Source organism: Taeniopygia guttata, chromosome Z, assembly GCF_048771995.1.
Source record: "Taeniopygia guttata chromosome Z, bTaeGut7.mat, whole genome shotgun sequence".
Lineage (NCBI taxonomy): Eukaryota > Metazoa > Chordata > Aves > Passeriformes > Estrildidae > Taeniopygia > Taeniopygia guttata.
This window is the reverse complement of record NC_133063.1, coordinates 21,934,729-21,955,184: the sequence shown is the minus strand read 5'-3', so window position 1 is coordinate 21,955,184 and position 20,456 is coordinate 21,934,729. Positions and strand designations below refer to the sequence as shown.

At 40.8% G+C, this 20,456-nt stretch overlaps 1 protein-coding gene across 1 annotated transcript in view; it reads right to left on the bottom strand.

Annotated features, from left to right (window-relative positions):
- The window catches only part of GRIN3A (glutamate ionotropic receptor NMDA type subunit 3A), a 65,745-nt gene that overhangs the window by 30,188 nt on the left and 15,101 nt on the right, over positions 1 to 20,456 (bottom strand). The window contains exons 2-3 of the mRNA XM_012577405.5: positions 10,596 to 11,200; positions 3,829 to 4,876 (exon numbers count right to left, since the gene is read on the bottom strand). Coding sequence (XP_012432859.5) covers positions 3,829 to 4,876; positions 10,596 to 11,200 — 1,653 coding nt within the window. The remainder of the gene's footprint in view (positions 1 to 3,828; positions 4,877 to 10,595; positions 11,201 to 20,456) is intronic.

The window sequence follows — 20,456 nt, the reverse complement described above, 5'->3', positions numbered from 1 at the left end:
CCACCAGAGTAAATGACTACTCAAGTGTGTAGTAAAGATTGGAAAGAAAAGTTGACAGCTATTACAAAAGTCACAATGGGCAGATAGTACCCAAAAACTCATTCAATTGTTGAAAGAACAACACTGTTTGCAGAAAGGAAGGCCAGGTGTTGGACAACTTTATGGAAAACCTGCTGAGCCCCTCTCCTGCTGTTGTTTGCTTCCATCTTAGCATGTTTGAAATATTTCTTCTGCCCTATGGGCTTCCAGAATTAGTTTGCCTCAAATGACCTGAACTAGCCAACAAACTCAGGACATCATGTGTTCAATATGTGTTCTTTCATGAAAAAGCCAAAAGCCATTCAGATCCCTTTTGCTGCTAAAAAACTCCACTCTCTGGGGAGATCCTGGGCAGAATCACCTGGAGAGTAAAATACCTTCTTTCTAGAACTTATGTGTGCCTGTGCCTGGAGAAGGAGTATCTGAACCTCGGAAAGAGCTCAATGCTGGGTAAGCACCTGGCTGCCAGGCACTCTGACAATGTTATAATATTGTTATAATATTTGTGTGCAACCTAAGCGGTGACATTAGAAGAAAAAGTGAAACAAGCCTCTGTGATTCAGGTGAGAGAAGAGATAAAAGTAGATGAAATGATACAAATACAATGCTTTTTCTCTATGTCCTCTGTCTGTAGACAAGCTTTTAAACTTCTTTGCCATGTACTGTAGAGAGCTTCTTAAGAAGGATTCAGGACATGGATGCATAGTCAGTCTGGGCAGCCTGCACATTCATCCTGTAGCCATCCTATTCTCTTCTCCTCAAACAGGAGACTGAATGTGTTCCAGTGAACACAAAAGTTGTATTTGCCAGATTCCAGTGGCAAGAGATGATGTCTACAACCTGTATAGTTAGAAAATGAGGGGAGAGCGGACAGCTGTGGCCCAAAACTGCCCATTTTCTTAGACTAATTAGATATTAAGGAGGCAGGACATTGCTTCAAGATCTCTACAACCTATTGGCTCCTGTTGCACTTCCTAGGAAAGGGGGCAGCCACCTTTTATGGACACTGCAGGAGTGTGGCTTTAGCGACCTGCCCTGGTTAAGATTCTTACCCCAAAAATACATAGCAAGTTCCCCAAATTCAAGACATTCCAGTAAATTAATTCTCATTCCTCTCACTGCTTTCCTTCTGCTCTGGTTCCTGTCTCCCTAGCTGCTCCTCTTTTCAGCAACTTGATATTTCTATATTCTCTTCTATATCATTACTTCATTTAAAGGTCCAACTGAGATAGCTCTAATTCTGTCCTTCCTGACTGTTCACAACCTCAGATGGGATTTGCCATTTATGGCTGACAGCCTGAAGAAATTAAATGTCTTACATCACCTTGAGAAGGCTGGTCTTCTATTTTGGGCTTTGTTTTTTAAATACATTTCAAAAGCACAGTACAAAGGGCACATGCATACTGAAAGCAGCAGAAGGATGTTTAGAAGTAAATTTAAATTAAAAAGGTTATTTCTCCCTCTTGCTGCCTTCTTTTTGAAATGAGTATCCACCATTAAAAAAGAAAGAGGTAAACATATCTGGGAAGAAAAACCCAAGCATAACATCTTTTAAGTCACATAAAAAATGCTTTAAGTAACTAATGAAAATGTGCTGCCTGTACCTGTAAATATGTGACTGTTATGGCCCAAACATTTCTCTAAACCTAAGCTTTAACTCTTCAAGAGAACTTTGAATAGCCACAGCTCAGGCTCTTGTGTGAGCTAGGTTGGACCAGTGCACTTTCTATTACAACTATTCTTTCAGGCTAAGACTTTGGAGGCAAATGCATGAATGACACACACCAAACTACTCTGCAGCTCATGTAATGGCAGGCAATCTTCTTCTTCCCTAAAATCTGTGTTGTCTTATTCTCTCAATGGGAACTGGTATCTACTCAGAGGCTTAGATTTATTCCATAAAGCAGGGAAGTGCTTTCCCAGGAAAGGCCAGTATCCCACTGGTATAATGGAATTCCTGAGGTTACTAACCAGGAGTCATTGGTGTTACCATTCTGGATCAAGGTCTGTGTCTGCAGCACCTGACATTCTTCAATGTTCTGCACTAAGCTTTAACAGCACAGCTTTAGAATAATTTAATTTTCCTTGGAGCTGCAGGATTTTCCCAATACCTGTTTTAAAAACACTGCATGTGGTCACAGCAATAATGCCGAAAAATAGAATGTAATCTGATGCAATTTGATTTTATGGATGAGGAGACGCCCACGCAAAGAGTAGAGGACCAAACTCATTTTCAAATCACCACTGTGGTTTACGACAACAAAGTAACAGAGATATCCCTGGAGCTGGGGAAATTCAGCTGAAAGCTCTCATCTGCTTCTTAAGAATGCTTTGAGGAAATCACATATAATGTATTTTTGTGCCTTATATTGATGAAGACATTAATGCAATATTTATGATATTTTTTGTTGGGAGAGGAATGGCAGATTATTAGGAGCAATTTGCTTTAAGCAATAAATACATTTTAGAGTGCTTTGGGTCAGCCACAAAACTGTTGTTCTTTGTTTTATAATGTTTTTGGTAGAAACCATCTAATTAACATTTCAGGGAGTGAGCCAGGCACTGCACTCACAAAGTTAAAGCTCTCTGGTCATCAGCCTGACTGTGAGGTTTCACTAATGCAACAGATGTAGCCTGGCTTTTGCTGTCTGGAGGGACATATGTACCATTTATTCACACAGTTTACAAAAGCAAGATTTATGCCCTGTTCTCATGGTTTTAAAGTTACTTTTTTACAGTTACTTTTAAAGTTACTTTTTTACAGGAACCACAATCTATCAGTTCAGTCCCTTGAGACAGACACATGGTGGATGGTTTCTGTACCAGCAGTTAGGTCACGAGTACAAAACTGTGGGTAATAATATCACACCTTCACTACAGAAAATGCCATATGAGCAAGGGAAATCTGCTTGCCATCATGTCCCCTGGACTGATTGTCGAGTGCAGAGGATGCTCTAGTGTCACCTGTAGCCATCTATTCTCTCTAAAAGCCGTTCTGCCCCTTGCTTTCCTGATCGCTAGTTAGTGGCATATAAGTTAAGAACAGTCTTAGAAAAGGACTGGACTTAAATTCCAGCTGAAGACCCCTTGGGAAGGGGGAGAAAGCATGTGGAGGAAGTTCTGGGAAGTCTGAGCTCTTTGTAGATGGGTTGTCTACAACACTGCTCATCTCCTCCCATGATGGCTCCCCAGCAGAAACAACACTGCAAATCAAATGCCTGACTACTTGTAAAGTGAATTCCACTGTTTTGAAGAAAAATGCAGCATTTTTCAAAATATTTCAGTTCAGCTATGTTTCATTTAGCATTCATGGGGAATTTTGCCAGCATTGCCTTTGCCAGCAGCATTATGACCAGTGAAATATTTGAAAAAGAGGATCAATGGTTTTGTCTTGTTCTGTGTAGTTGTTTTGTTTGAGTAGATCTCAGGATGATCTGAATCATCCAACTCTTTTGAACAAGTCCCACCAAAGGGAACTTGGAACTGAGCTCAAATCCTTAATCTGCATATAGAACCCACTATTCTTCTCTGCAGTGGAAAATACCGTAATACTTCACCTTTTTCCTCACCTTCAATCTTTTAAATACTTCCCGCTACACTCTTATGGGTATTTAAAAGTCCTATCTCACTGAACTTTCCTCCTGAAATGCCACCAGGTGGTAAGTAATTGCAACCACAGTTTTCCACAAAGATTACTTTCTGATTTTGTTAGAAACCATAAATTATGCAGCAGTGAATTTTGAGTGGAGAGAAGAAAAGACTGAGTTAATAACAACAGACATGCTTTACCTTTGGGTCATGTATTCCAGAAAGTTCTTCATAGATCTTCTCTCCCACCATGACAGCAGCTAGGTTGGCTGTGTATGTCGACAGACAAAACAAGCAAAAAATAGCCCAGAGATTCATTAGAAACCTTCCAGTCCAGCACTTTGGGGGTTTGATGGCAGCTGTTCTTCCAAACAGGATCGCATAGCAGACATTGAGGGCAGAGGAGAAGGAGAACACTTTGTTCCTGTTCCTTCCCTTAGGGGTCATTCCAAAAGGACTTTTCCACTCATACAAGGTGAGGAATACAGCTGTGATGTGAAGAGCAACAAATATCCCCAGCCACATAGTCCAGTGAAGTGGCCACATAAAGGCTCCAATTGGAGCTGCAGTGTCTTTGGTCCTCACTAAGATCCCCAAGCTGGTTGAAAAGAAAGGGCTGGTGAAATCAATCACTTGGCTTCGGGCAGTGTTGATACTGAATGATGTCACTGCCATGTGAGCTGTACCAGCAAGAAGGTCTCCCACCAGCCCTGTCCAGTGACCATTCTTCCAGGCACCGTATTTTCCATCCCCAACAATGTACAAGTCAAAATCAAAATTCATATCCTCAGCCAGCTTCTCCAGCAAGTCAATGCAGTAGCCATAGCAGCACTTTTTCAGCTCAATGGGGACAGTGTCATTTTCCCCTTGGAGGGTTTCAAACAGGCTGTCCAGCACACCTGAATCATTGGTCAGTGGGTCTAGGCACAACTGCCCTGCTGGGCAAAGACCTTCATCATCTACATCCCTTGTGAAGACAAAGGGATGCTCAATCAGTGTCACGACTCTCAGGTGCAGCCGGGTGGGGTGTTGCATGTGACTTTTATGTCTCTGTGCCTGTTCTGGCCATATCCCATAGTCCATGATGATCTTCCCTTCTTGCCAGCTCCCCAGGCGCGTCCACATTGGGTTTCCAACAGGGTCGTGCTGCAGATTCCAGATGAAGAAATTATTTTCTGAGCTCACAATGGATGAGCCCTTCACCTTAATGTGGCCACTGAGACCATCAAAAGTTGTGTTGGCTAAAAACCTGTTGGAGAGAGAAGGCAGGGGAATCAGAAGCAGACATCTGGACCATGAATTTATATTGAAGAGAGTAGATAGGGATGTTGCTGAACACCTGGACCATTAATAGCACATAGATCCTGTGGTTCAATGAACCAGCCACATAATTTATGACTAAATTATATGAGGATGCTCCCCTACATATCTAATGCAGATGAAAACTCCCCGGGAAAGATGTATTTTTTTACTTACTAGAAAAAATTAGTACAAGAACAGTCATTTTTTCAGTTACCTTTGCCTCACAAACTGATGAAATACAGGTTAGTTCTAAACTGAACTCACCAGATCTGCTGTCACTTTCCTAGATAAAAATATATATGAAAATGGAAGAGTGGAAATTATGTATGAAATGCCCTTCCAAGAAAAATGCTATAATCTCAGTAAGATCTATCTTACATAAGAGGGGCTACTGAAATGCTGTCAACAGCTTTCAAGCACTCTCAAGTGAACCAATCTGGATTCAAAAATGCAAATTTGGCATTCGTAAATCACTGTTAGACACTTCAGAATAAAGTAAGGGAAGAAAGTAAAGATGGTTAAGATGGTTGCTCTAGGACAGTCAGTTTTAATTCTTACAAAAAAAAAAAAAAAAACCCAAAAAAAAAAAAACCCCAAAAAAGCAGTTTTAAAAATAAATTTGCTAAAGTAATGTACCTAAAAGTGCAGTGCTGCCATTGAAGAAGATCTCATGAAGTGTGCCAGTTTTGCACTGCAATTTTGCATTGAGAATTCCGGGCTTTTACTATTCCAGATATGACAATAAAGTTGCCTATTTCCTTTGTATTGAAAGGGAGTGTTTGCTAGTAGTTGTCCTCTGTGCCTGTTAAATTCAGCTTCTGGCAAGCCATCATCAAAGAGGTTAAAAACAACATGGATAAAGGAGCTGAGAATTCAGCAGGAATTAAGAGTTTGAAGCAGAAAATCCTTTTCAGTGTGAACACCATGACCTGCTGAACTGCATGCTGCTAAGAACAGAGCTGCTATGCATTTGGCAGGGGCTGCACAAGCCTTATAACAGTGGTTCCATTAAAAACAACTGAGTTAAATTCCTGCTAATATGGTGCAAGGCAAGATGTGCATTTTTTTTTTTCAGTAAGAGACATTCAGAAGACAAACTACTCAGCTGTTGTAGCAGAATACAGCACTTCACATTAGTCCTGAGAATTGGATGAAAGTAAAAGTTGGAAGACGTATAAAGGCTGTCATTCCAGCCTCAATAAGGAAGACATTAACTTTTAGGTAGACCTAACTGTTTATCAATAGTTACAGAGGATAAAAAATAACCTTAAATTGATTTGAAAAAGATAAATCAATTGCAAGTGTGTATACATCCATATTTCTGTCTGGTTTCTACACTTTGTTTTGATGATTTTTGACGATTTTTGATGGGGTTTCAGCAGTTAAACATCTGCACTGTTTAAGTCTCAAGGTCATATAATTTTACCCCTTTCAAAGGTAAATTTATGACAGTAAATGATTTAGTTTTGAGCATGGTTGTGTCTGTGATAGCCTTCTCTAAGGCAGCTTCACAGTTCTTGCTCAGTCTCCTTTGAGTAGGTTGAGTTTGGAGAAAGATGACACAGACAATACTTTCAAAAGAAGATGATCTGTATATGAGCTAGCCTGGGTCTGGAAATCATGCCTAAAAAAGGCAGACAGGTGTTTATAAATATAAATGTATATAAACTATAAATACAATTTTATGTTTTAAATCATTTACCATTTAGTCCAGTATTAAAGGACACCATAGCTCCAATAATCAGTGGTATCTGCCACTGTTTGCCCACTCCTTCCCTCCTAATCCGTGCTTTCTATCTAATGGTGTAACTTCCCTGTTTGTGTATGCAAACACTATCAAGACAAAGGGTACGGGAGCAGGCAATTTTTAACATTAAAGTAAGGTTTACATGCCCATAAACTTGTTTGGATTTTATCTCTTTCTTACTTTTATCACCCTCAGTCTCTGTAAAAAATTATGCAACTTAGTTACAAGCCTTGCTGGGCATACAGGCCAAAGCCATCACTGTGACAGTAAAAGTAAAACCATTCCATGTATGTAGATGGACCTGCATGAAAGTTTTTTTTAGGAGATGTCCACAAGAATGCCAAAAATGGAGGGAGACGTCCTCAGGTGGAATAAGCTTGCAAAGCTCTCATGACTTTGGCCCCATGTTGCTAATACTGCACGACCTGAGCATGAGAATGCTGCAAAGCAGGCGCTTTGGGAGTAACTGAAGCCATGGAACAATGCATTACATTAATTTTCTGAAGGTGGAAGGAGATCACTGGAATTATTGCACGTTGTTTGCTGACTTGTACAGTAAAAGCAAGCACACCCAGGAGGGCAGAACGAGCCCTCTGTACCTGTCCTGTGGTTCTGCTAGAAGTGGGTACCTGGGAGAGATTTAGCAGCATTTGAATGTACAACTTCATCACCTCATTGAGTTAGTGGCTTACCTTTGCAGCTGATTTGCATGTTCTGTATTTTTTTGTAGTGACAGAGCATGAATCAAAATAAATGATGGGAGCCATGCTGGAGAAGAATTTTAACAACACTCTGTTTTATACACAAGCAGCTGAGGCTGCTGAGCATTTGCATGCACTGTGATCAGCACCAGTGAAACTCATGCCAGCAACTTCAAGTGAAAACTCCTTTACATGAAAACTTAGGAAACAGATAAGAGGCTCTGACTACACTTCTTAAGCTAGAAATCTCCATCATGAATCTTTGGGAATTACAAGTGCTGGGTACTGCACAGACATTCTGGCAGTATCTGAGCAGCTGTTTCAGAAGGTCTACTGACAGGTTTGTATGGAAAGACAGCCTGCACAAATTTCAGAAGGTGAAGGGCCAGATCCTCAGGTCTGACAGCTGAATGAATTTTCTTGATGCTGTGTCAATATATGAGAGCTGATGTTCACACTGACAACTATATGATAACTGCATCAAAGTTTTATGTGAGTCACTTCAGTTTAAACAACTCCAGAATGTGTCATTTGTTCATTTCAGCTTTGTTTCGCTTGTGCTTTGTTACAAGAACTGCTCCTTAGACCTTTAGCAGTACTATCACTCTCCAGTAGCAGTATCTTTGTAGTATATTTAAGAATGACCTACTGAAATTATTTTCTCTCAGTCTTGATGGTTGGGTCATTCCACCTCTCTTTTTGGGAAGCTTCCTGGAGGCAAGAACTAGAATTGGCAGGGAAAAAGAGAAGGTTCCGGGGAGAACTTTTAGTATCCTTGCAGTCCTTAAAGGGATGCCAGCAGAGGTGGAGAGACTTCTTACCGATAGGACAAGAGGGAATGGCTTCAAACTGCCAGAGGGGAGGGCTAGATGGGATACTGGGAATAAGTATATACTGTGAGGGTGGGGAGGCCCTGGCACTGGTTGCCCAGAGAAGCTGTGGCTGCCCCATCCCTGTAAGTGCTCAAGACCAGGTTGGACAGGGCTGGGAGCAACCTGGGATAGTGGAAGGTGTCCCTACCCATACGAGGGGGTGGAATCAGATGATGTTTAAGGTCCCTTCCAACCCAAACCACCCTGTGATTTTATGGATCTATGAAATAGCAGGCTGATGAAATTACCCAAGAAGGTGAGTTAAAGCTGTAAGACTAATTAAAGCTATAAGACAAGATGAGGCTTTGAAATTTTAATGCCTTGTTCCAACAACAAGGATGCTCCCGTGAACAGGCGGAATTGATGAAGGAATCAATTTCATTATAAGAGGAATAATGGACAGTGACTTACAACAGTAAAATCTCCAGGGGGTTGTACATCTATACCCATATCCATACAGATACAAGCATGCTTTACCATGCACTAGCCCATAATTCTGCTCTTGGGTGCACTTAAATGTCTGCACAGCCAAGGTGTGAAATCAGTGCTGGCAGAAGAAGCTCTTGCTGTGCCAGAGAGTGGGGCTGCTGTCCATCCACCCTTTGCAGAGTGGTGAGGTGGACGTCTGAGCACTGCTTCTTCTCCATCATCCCCTTCTCATTCCCCATGCACAGCAGCTCCAAGGCTTCCCACCAAGACAGATGGGCTCATTCAGACTGAAAAATGCACTCATTAGTAAAAAGCAGTTAAGCACCAGACAAAATTTTCATCTTTGGAGGATAAAAATGCCTAAAAGCCCTGGGAAGATGGGCCAGGTTGGTCACAGTGAAGCCACTCATCAGCATGTCACACCTGAGAAATTAATGGCACTGCTCAGAGTTAATAGTTAGACTGCTGATGCAAATACATCACTTCTGTCCATCAGGTACCTGTCTCACTCATACACTGCAGAAACAGCTGCACTGATCTAGGACAAGGGTTTCTCTAACCTATTATTTTCTCTTTAATAGAGTTCACAGGCAACTGCATAGGGAAAAAACCAAGGCTAAGCATAAAATTCTTTCTTTTACTTCCATGATATGCTTACCAATATGAAGGGAAAAGACGTTTCACAGATGTGAAACTGCATATTGTCTCCCAAAATACAACAAAAGCTAATGGTTCTCTATAGAGAGCAAAAATGATGAATTATTTTTCATTAATACATTTAACTGTTTTACTTTTGTTTTCCTTTTTTTTAAATCTCTTCTTCAAACCTCAAAAAGCCTATTCATAAAACTACTGTTCTCTTGTTTCTTTAAGAAAGCTCCTGCTGACTTTTACTTTTCAGTTAAAATATCCAGAAAGACGTGGCAAAATAAACATCACAAGTCACTGGGGTATTGTGAGTCGGTCCAGTGTTTATTTCCCAAGCCCTCTTCCACTCTTTGGAAATGGAGTTTTTGACTCTTAATGGACAAGTGGACTAAGGAAATGATAGGGTCTCAAATGGTTGTGTTTTGAGCAGTGCTGTTAATACATTACTGTGCAGACATATCCAAGAAAAAAAAAATGTTTTTGAAAAAAAGCCTCAAAAACTTTTATCCTAACTAAGATTTTGTCCAACAAAATCTTAAGGTTGAACACCAGATATAATGGGTGGAAAACATGAAATAGTTGCTGGGTGTGGATTAAGTGATGAATTAATGTAGTTAGCCAAGACATTTTTGTTTGTTTTCAAAAAGTACCATGCAGGTTTTCAACTCATATGTTAAAAACAATAATATTTCTAAACAGGAACACAGAAGTCATTTTGGGAATACCTTCTCTATAGTGACATGCAGCAGAAACAGTACATTGTACTTTTGAGTGCTCTCACCAGAAGAAACCCTCTGAAGAGATGAAGGTGCATCTTTTTCCTCTCTTTTCCATGGAAACATACTATCAAGGGCTACTACACATCTTTATACTGTCCAAGGGTTTAGACAGTGCAAATACCCTGTTTTCTACACTCAAAATGTCAGAGAGTTTGACAGTAGCCCACTTACATGAATAAATATAAAGTTTCAGAGCACAGTCTGTAACCTAGCCTATGTTTACTATGTGATCTCTACTTCTGTGGAACAGTGTCTTCTTCTTCCACCAGAATCTTGAAGTTCTAGCTTCTCTTCCAGTGTGGCAAAGTCAAAATGTCATAATCTGCCCAGAAGTAAAGAAGCAGGAGGAAACACTGAAACAAACTTGTTTGTGAGGGAGGGTTAGCAGCATGATAATTAACTCACAGAGAACAGTGGGAGGGAGAAAAAAAATATTTTTCTCTCAATACAGCAAATATTACCTGGGGTGAGGGGAAAAGGTAAAACTTACTTTGACAAATACTGGCCTGAAGTGATATTCCTTTCATCCGTGTCCATGCAGTTCATTGTACTTGGAATGAGAGCCAGTTCAGGCTGGATCATGGTGGCTGCTGCCACAGCCCTGGCTACCAGCTCCATGGCATCCTGCACGTAATGCTCGAAGACCGACTGAGTTGTCTTGCCGTGAGCGATGAGACCGAGGGGCAAACCTTCTGTCCTCAGCTCTTCCACATTCTGTGAATCCCCAATAATCCAGTGCAGCTCTGGAGGCATCACACCAAACTGCGTGGTTATCTCAAAAATCCTCCGCGTTTTCTCCATGTCACACCCAAACATCACCATGGTTGACGTTGTGTCTTTGATGCTCTCCAGGTAAAACTGCAAGTAGTTCAGAAGGTCAGTAGTTGAAGTGAAGTTTGCTGTGATGTTTATAATGGATCCCAGATGGAACTTGGAGCTCTGTTGTGTGAGGAAGAGAAAATCCGTGATGTTCCACTCCTCCTGGCACAGCATCAGGCTGAAATTGTACCAGTTGTTCATCGCGAGAATCGAGAAAGTGACATCAGCATCAGAACTCAGTGTGTTTTCTAAGCTCATCTGCAGGTGAAGGGGGTTCTGTGGTTAAAAAAACGAAAGACGATCAGAAATATACTGCAAAAAAGCTAATGAGTCTAATTAACTTTTATACACTCCTTTAGTTCAAGGAACCACCTGCCAATCAACAGAACTGTGTGAGCAACAGGAAAATTTACACCCACCTAGCTAAAATGGACTGTGATTCATGGGCTTTCTGTGCTAGTTTGACTCAACTGCAGCAGTCATTAATTACTCTGTTTCTGAGAATATGTTTTTCTTTCTATCTACTTGTGCTTTTGGATTTCGAAGCATTCTCAAGCAAAGATTTCCCTGCACCCCTAACAGGGATATGAGAAGTTATTTCCTTGAAAGAACTTCTGGCTCAAGTTCAGCCCATTTACAGACCAATTTACAAATGGATGCTGAAAAGTTCATTCATAAACAATAAGAAAAAATAAAGAAAACCCTCAGTTCTTTTCATTATAGCTCTTTTTGTGTGTGTGTGTAGTTGGGGGTGTTTTTACAGACATATGAGTAACCTTATAAAATGGATTACAGTCTACCATCAAGGCACATCATGTACTGCCAATAGAACAGGACAAGTTAGTCAATGCACAAGAGGCTAAGATATGGAGACTGTGATTTCTGAGCTGGAAAAGATTTGATAAATAAGCATTCCATACTCATTTTTTCCATGTCATGGATGCTATTACAGAATGTAACCCATTATGTTTCCCAACACCATTGCCTGTGGCTTTATCTTTCCCAGAAAAGGAGGAATGATTTGAGGCTAACTCTTCTGTACTCTTAAGGTGAATAGTTCCTACTATTTGATCATTTTTTTCCCTTACTCTCATTTCTCTCCTTTCCCTGGTCTTAAAAATAATTTTTTATTTCCAGTTTTAATAAGAAAGGAAAAAAGTTAAAGAATATAAGCAAATTCTGGCATTTGCTATGAAATAATTCTCTGCCCTAAAAAAAGGCTTCAACCAGGCTTTCAGCTAGCATATTATATATTACTCCAACTTTTGCTGTTAGCTGAGATTGACAGTCTTCCCTGTAGCTTTCCTAAAGAAGTTGTATCACTTTACACTGGCATTCAATTCCAGCCATGAGACTGTCCAAAAAAATGTTATGTCTGTTCCAGTGTATCTTTTGGTCTGTGAGAGATTAATTATGACTTTATGTCAGCATTTGTCTGTATTTGTGTCCACTCAAATTGTATATTACTCTACAAAGGTGCCTGGATTTTATCTTTTTATCTATTATGTTACTAAACACTTTAGGTTTGTTCATCCTTCTCTTAAATCCTCAGTAGCTAATGTGTATTATGTGAGGGACCAAACCTTTTCAAAGTCAATAAAAAATGTCATTTTTGTTTTAAAAGTACTTTACTAATAATAACAGGCTCCAGTTTGTATGGATCTTAGAGATGTCATTCTGAATTCAGAATAATACAATAATTAATTCAGAATAATACAATAATGAATCAATTTGCCCTAGTTTTATGAAATAAATAAAACTAACTGGGCTCTCTGACACAAATGCAAGGGATGAAATGACCAAAAAAAAAAAAAAAAACCACAAAAATAAAAAAAACACAACCAAAAAAACCCCCAAAAAACCCCAAACCCTGAAGAGCTATGTACTGGTTATAAGCAAGCCCTTGTGTTAATTTGCATGTTAATTTACATGAACTCATCATCTGTTTTCCAGATAGTTTAAATTCAAAGATTGATAAAAAGAATGCTGTAATTGAAGATGTTCTCAGTTCTTTCTGTTATCTCTTGGGTTTGGTACCTGTGGCCTTTTTTTTTTTTTTTTTTTTTTTGTACCAAGATGCAAGAGCAAGCTAATTAAACAGATCACTGTCCACAATCGATGCAAGTCATGTGCTGCCAGCAAGACACAAGAGGGATGACTCTTTGATAAAGGACAAGTTATTCAGTGCTCAAGGAACTAACCTGTGCAGAATTTCTGAGTTCTGAGCTGGAAAAAATTGCCTACTAATTAAAACACATTATAAGTTCAGGAGGGAAATAAAGCACTGCACATAGTGGGTTTGGGAAGCTGGTTTGAATAAACTAGTCTCTGCAAACCGCATCACAACGAAGTTTTATTCTGAGGTTATGAGATTATCAGGCCCCTCAAGCACACACAGAGAAGGCGGAACTCTGCCTCAGGGCCAGAAAAATGGATGCAATTTTACTCAGCAAAAAGGCTGAGCAGGTGAAGGCAATTTCCACCTGATTGTGAGTTCTCAGGTCCAGGGCTGGACTCTCCTGCGTACAGAACCACATCCACAGCATTAGTCCTCAGGAGCTCCTACACTGTGCTCCCTGTCCTAGGTACAGCACACCTGGATGTGGCAGCATGGTCCAAGCGCCCATTCCCATGCTGACACACTCCTTCCGGAATGTGGAAGGGGTGTTATTTGGGATAACCTGGCTTGGACTGAGCCTGCGGGTAGAAGTGCTCCTCAGAGTGAGACCATCTGTGCTTCAGCCATTCCCTTCAGGAGCCCACCGATGCACTGACACAAGTACTTATCATCACTGTGATTTATTAGCTACTAAATTCCCTGCTAAGATGCTTGAAAGATAAACATTCAGCCCTTGAAAAGCAGCAGAGTCTCTTTTCTCTACTGGGAGTATTGGACTGCCAACCTGTTTCAGAATTTTTCTGATACTATAGAGTACAGAAAATTTAGTCACTAGGCATTACTTTTGCTTAGGTTTCAGCTAATTGTCTCTGCACACCATGAGAACACCCCTGTAGGTGTTGGGAAGGAAGAGTAATTAATGTTTTCTTTGTACTGGGACTGAGGGAATGGAATGCTTCTTTGGAGATGTTTGGATTTAACGCCTTCCTAATTATGTTTTGAAAGGTTTTTTGCCATTTGTATCTCAGTTGCAGTTGAAGAAAAACACACAGAGGCCACATTTCAGTAGAGAGCCTTTGATATTACAGTGTTCTTAATGCTTTTACATATCTCTTGTTGATTTGTCTCTCTTCAAAGTCAACACTTACTGGTTTTTAATTAAGAACTTATACAAATGATTTATTAAACCATTCAGTAGTAATTGCTGAGACAGTGACTTTCTCAGTAATTGCTGACACTTCATAGAGAAGGTTTCTGAAAACTGAAATGATAATTTAGATGTGTACAATTTCATGGTAATAATGGAAGAGAGATTTATGACATTCCATCTGTGTATTGAAATCTGCTCCACCCTTATTAAAGTTCTCAGGCAAACTCCTTCTTTACCTCCCTTTGAAATTAGCAGAGTTTTACTATTTCGGTTAAAATGACAATTAAAGATCACACAGAAATTCAGTTTAAATGTCTTTAAGGTTGAGTTTAAGCTGCCATTGAAGACTAGTGATCTGCACCAGTTTTTTTTCAAACTACATAAACAGACAATTCAACCTTATTTGAATCATGCTAATTGCTATCTGTTTCTAGTGATGTGTTTACACAGTGCTACTAGCAGAAACATCTATGTCCATAAGTGCTTCATTTTTTATTGGACATCACTAGCCACTGTTTTATAAACCAGCCATGACCACCTGACTTCACTGTTTACTTGGTAAAGAACAGGCTTTGAATCCCTAATTTCTGATTTCCTGCCTTTGGATCAGATGCTGACAATCTTTCCACTGACTTTCAGTGGGCTCTGGACCAATCCATTCATGGAACATTAAGCTGTACACAGTCTGATGTGTGTCTTCTCCAGCCCATCAGCAGAGACTGTAACTACTGATTTGCTTTTTGTATCCCAACCAGAGCAGTTTTTACAGGTTTTTCCTATTGCATGAGACACCTGAGAGAGCAGGTCCATTTAACAGCTCAAACACAGTTTGCATTTCATTAATGCAGCATTTTCCAGGCCTCCATTTCATCAGTCTGTCGACCCATCCTTGTAAATCTTGTGAGCACAAGCGCCTGGAGCTGGGCTGACTTGCACCATGAAGTATCTGGTCATTTATCTCTTCAACTGAATTTGTAATTCTAATTAGGCATAGTCACAGTGGCATGTTATTTGACATTATAATAGCTTCTTTAGAAGAGTTAAAAGGAGAGATGTGAACATTGTTTTGCTAACTGTGTAAAAGCAAACAACACACAGAAAATATTATTTCCCTCTGACTCTTGGGGATAAAGGCAGTGCTTACATACATATATAACTATATACATTTTTTTTATAAGAAACACAAAAGAGAAAACAGGCTATGTAATCACATCAAAGAAAGTTCCACAGAAGGGAAAAACCCCTCCCGGCTTGCAGTGCCACTGTGGGGACTCACAGCTCTTAAAACAGAGATCAACAGCAGCTGTGAGCAAGGTGCTGCCACAGATTTAAAAACTGACAGAACTGTTTTTTTCCATGGTTGAAATTAGAAAATTTAGGCCAGTCCCTTCAAGTCTATGGGCACTTCCTCATTTCATGCTATCATAAAAGGTGCTAGGAGATGCTATATTATTTTTTAATGTGTGCTGCCTTTGCTGAAATGGCAATACTTCAAGAAGGAGTTTGCGCTAGCAGCTGAAGAACTGTGGGAAGTCCTGCCCCCTCCTCCTGACCAGCTGCTGAGGTGCCCCCTCTGCACCACATCCCAGTCCCTGCCCAGCCCACAAGGTGCTCCAGAGGGAGGTGAGCTCCAGTTGCAGCAAAAACCAGCTCTGCCCTCAGCACGTTGCTGCTTCGGCTGCGCAGACTTCTGCTTCTCTGGGGAAGAAAATCCCAGACCTGCTTTGGACCGAAAACCAAAAAAAGATTATGCCAGAAATTCCTTTTTTCCTTCTCTTGTCCATCCATCTCCTTATACACCCTTATTTGACCAAGATCATAATTGGTCCCCACACTAATGACTATTTTTTTGCAGAGGGTTTAAAAGCTCAGAAAGAAAGCTTTCTTAAACTAGCCAGAGCTGTCTTGATTCCTGCAGCAAAAGAAGCCTGGCATCCATCCAGGCAATGCTTACATGCAAATCCTAAAAACACACTGTTGATTTTAAAAATCACTATATCACAGGAGCTAGCTTAATTTAAATTTTGACTTAGTTCATCTTGAAAATTATTTATTTTATTAGAACAGACAGACATGACTTGAGGTCGCTTTCTCTAATGCTACACAAAAATACTCCAAACGAATCTGAATATGTATAGCTCTCTCCAAGGTCAAAGAGGTAAAATATGAACTTTCAGCTGATCTTGGTAAGCAGGGTCCATTATTTATCTGAATAGCCACTTATAAATTATCCTCAGTAATATTGCTTCAAAAATTTCAAGGTGCTCTTTCCTTCAGCAGGAAGAAAAAAATTCCAACATTCAAGGTTTGATGAAGAACATTTCATACAGATCCGAGAGAGAGCAATTTTCCCTTCCCTAAAATTTGCCTTTATAGTTTAAAAAAGGGCATGTGGTCACTTGTGTAGACAGACCAGGGGAAGCTGTGCTAATTCTCCATGACTTTTCTTTAAAATGGCAGTACAATTCGGATGGGAGGAAGTGGTGGGTCCATATCTCTGACGCTCACTCCCAGGTGTCACAGAATTGTCATCAGTGTCCAAAAAGCCCTTGCAAAAATTTGATCAAAAGCTGCCAGGAGCTGCTGTGTGTGAGGTCAGAATGGACTACTGAAGTGGGTGAGGACTTGCCAGAAAGAGCTCCCCACTACAAGTCTTCCCACATCTGTAAAGAATACAAACCACAGTGGCAGTTCCACTAAGAGCATCTTTTGGGGTTTCTTTGGGTTGCCACTATGGGCCTGGATAGCTGTAAAATGGTGTTTAGCAGAATTTAATCCTACCCTTAAGAAGAAACAACATTCTACTGAATAAAAGGCCTTCAGCAGACTGTTTAGGGATGTCTGAGTGCTTTTCTGTAGAGAAGCACCTCACCAGCACTGGTGCTCTGCACATCCTGACTATCAGTCCAAAGAGATCCATTTCAAAAGAGTTCTGAAGCAGGCAATGTTTAGTTTTCCCACGTGTTATTCAGGCAATGCATAGGGGAGGTGCTTTTCTCCCCAGTTTTTGCTCAAGCAATTCAACTTTTGACAGCAGTGGAGCCAAAACAGCAGCTGCACGTTGAAGCAGATAATACAAGTACTTTGGGTTTTCTGAAATTTGCCTCCTTGCTCCTCACATCTGAGGTGTGATAGAGGAAGACTCTCTTGTTGTAAAGAAATTTAGCTGACATACCCAGTGTTGCGGGTTTAGCTTGAAGAAAACTATTTAAACAGATACAAGGGTGTTCCATGTGTGTGTCTGCTAATGGAAGAACTCTCATTAGCCTTTTAGAGTGATTACCTACAACTCTAGATCAAAGATAGGTGTGACCAGGCTGCAGGAATAAAATGTGAGTTGGATTATCGAGATTATGGAGAAATAAGACTTTGAAAGCTGATTTAAAAAAAAAACAAAAAAAACCAAACAACAAAAACAAGGTTATATTGAAGATCCTCAGAAGTGATATCACAAGGTAACAGCAAAAAACACCACTGCCAGTACAGAATGGCACCAGGAGGTGCCAGGGCTAAAAATCACCACTCACCAGTGGTCAGCTACTGGTCACTAGGAGATTGCAACCTTAAGAGCTGAGTAGAACAGGATTTACACAGAACAAAGGACAACTACCCAGTGTGTAAAATATACCACAATTGTGGACATAAGGTAGAACTGCAAACAAATGAGGAATGGGCAAGTAAATACAGTAGGCACGCAGGCAGCATTAGCGAATATATGTAAGAGACCAAAAGTGGGAGAAACTTCCAAAACCAACATAAAGCTCCTGCCTTGAGAAATCCTGGAACACAGATTACTTGGCAGTCACAACCCCTAGCCCCCCAAAACACACAGGCACACATGCTCTGTCTCTCTAAAAATCTGGGAACCCAGAGGATGATCCAGAGATACAGGGACTCTGACTACAACATTTTGAACTGTGTTGTTACTAAGAATGAGCTGTGGCCCTTGCATAATTCCCCTGCACCACAGGGACCAACAATATCACTTTGCTAACAGTGCTGAGACCTCGATTAGGCTAACAATGAATTCCTGGCTTTGCACATAGAAAGGGTTTCTAAAGCTCACATTAACTGAGTGCAATATTTGCTCCCATGCCTTGCTCTTGAGGACCCCTGCTAACACAGCACAAGAGCTGACAGGAAATTTGGCAACCAGGGCTGTAATTATGAAGCACATTGCTAAGCATTGCTCCACACTGGGCTCCTTGGCATGTCACCCCTGCTAGGCTCCTCAGCATAAAGGGCTCTTGAAACAGCATTCCCATCTTTGCCCTGTTTCAGCAGCCTCCACCTTCCCATGAGTAAGATGGACATCATGCAGCATATTGCTGGAAAATGCTGCTTTTTCAGAGGCATGACAGGCTGTGAGTACTCTTTCTGTATGACTTAACTTTTTTGGCATAAGCTAAAAAGTGTCTGAACAAGAATAAATTAATACTGGAAGGAAATGTAGAATTAAAGAGAGGGTATGGAGAAGACTGATTCATGCTGTGTTGGTAAAAGGAGTCTGGTACCGTTTTACAAAAGCAGCTATTGCCCTTTCTGAGATGTACCTGGTGTATGCACACAGCATTTAATCCAATTAGATTATATTCACCATTAACACCTGCAGCAAGGAATAAAATCTGATAGAGCACTATTTTCACTCACCAGTGCAATTACAGCATGGCTTGAAAGCATTTTCAACCCTTCCTGAGCATTTGCATTCCCCATACCCTCAGCAGCTGTGTCCCTGAGCAGAAGTTTTCTTCTTCTTCTCTGCAGTTTCCTCCTTCTTCTTCTGCCTTTCAAAGAAATGCCCATGTAGTGATCCATGGGGCACCCCTGGAATGATAGCTGTATATAGCAATATACAGCAGGGGAAATTATTGATGACCTATGTCCCATGCTTCGAAAAGCCAGCACCAGCTCATCATCTCATCCTCTTCTGCTGGGCCTTGCTCCAGGCATGTTTCACAGGATTAATTTTAGCTACAAGGGCATTTTGTTCTATATTGATTTTTTTGTATGAAAGAAAGCTGAGAATTAAGCTTGCAAAGCCTGCTCTCTTAACTCTATTAAATGAGGCCAGGGTAGATTAAGTTCGTAGTTCATCTTTCTGAGGCTAGGTATTAAAAATATGGCTCTAAGGTGAATTCTTGGGTGTACGTGGCTTGGCTCAAAACCAGAATCAGAATTTAAACAGCTTTACTTGAGGTTTCTTATTTAATATGCCAAGGATTTAGTTAGAAAGATGGGAAATTAGAAAAAAGAGTTAAAATTGGCTCTCAGAGCACAGGATGAGAGGGGGAAAAAAAATCAAACATCTCTTTTAAAAACAAATATAGTCTCCATGTGATGGGATGCAGGCAGCTGACAAAGGGGATGGCCCACTGGAATGTGCTGTCCTGAATGGACTTGAAATGCCTCATGCTGCTGACCTGAATGATGACCAGGGTCAGAGGGTCTCATCCTGCATGGGCATCCTCAGCTCGCTGGGTACCTTTCACTAATCAGGCAGTGATGGTCCCTTCCTCAGCTAGGGGCAAACTCAAACAAACTCGGAGCTATGATGTTTGTACGGTCCTCAGCTGCAGACTTAGCACCTTTCAACACAAGACAGGAATCTGAACTTTTGAAAATGCATCAAAGCCTAGTGGCTTCTACCCACTGCAAATGCTTTAACCACTACTCCCTACTTTTAATTCCCAATACTGATTTAAAACTCTGTCATTAACAAATGAACAAAAACTCAGACAAGCCAGCATGTAGAAGTTTTGTGGCCGTGTTTTGAAGTTGTTTTTTCTGAGCGTGCAAACCACAAAATCAGGCAAGATCCTGTAATCAAGAAGCGCCCACCCCCCGCCCCCAAAGGCAGAAGCATTTGAGTTTCCAATAAAGCGTTATAGCAACGACACACTAAAGTGTGTGACTGCACAGAGCCCGTTACCAGGCACACCGGAGAGGAGGAGGAGGAGGAGGAGGAGGAGGAGGAGAAGGAGGAAGAAGAGGCAGCATCTGGCTGTTGAATATAGCAGCTGAGCAATCTAGTTTGAGATCCCTGCCTCATCTCAGTGAGCAAACCACACTGTAAAGTGGGGATAACCCCCTCCACAGTGCCCCGAGGGGACACATCACCACCAGACTTTTCACCCATCCTAAGGCTTACAGCAATATAAATACTTCACAGCCTTTTACACCGTCACTGATCAGAGGGAAAAAAGGGAAAAGAAAACAGATTAAGTAATACATCTAGCCTTTGCTAGAAGCAGAATCTTAGGCCC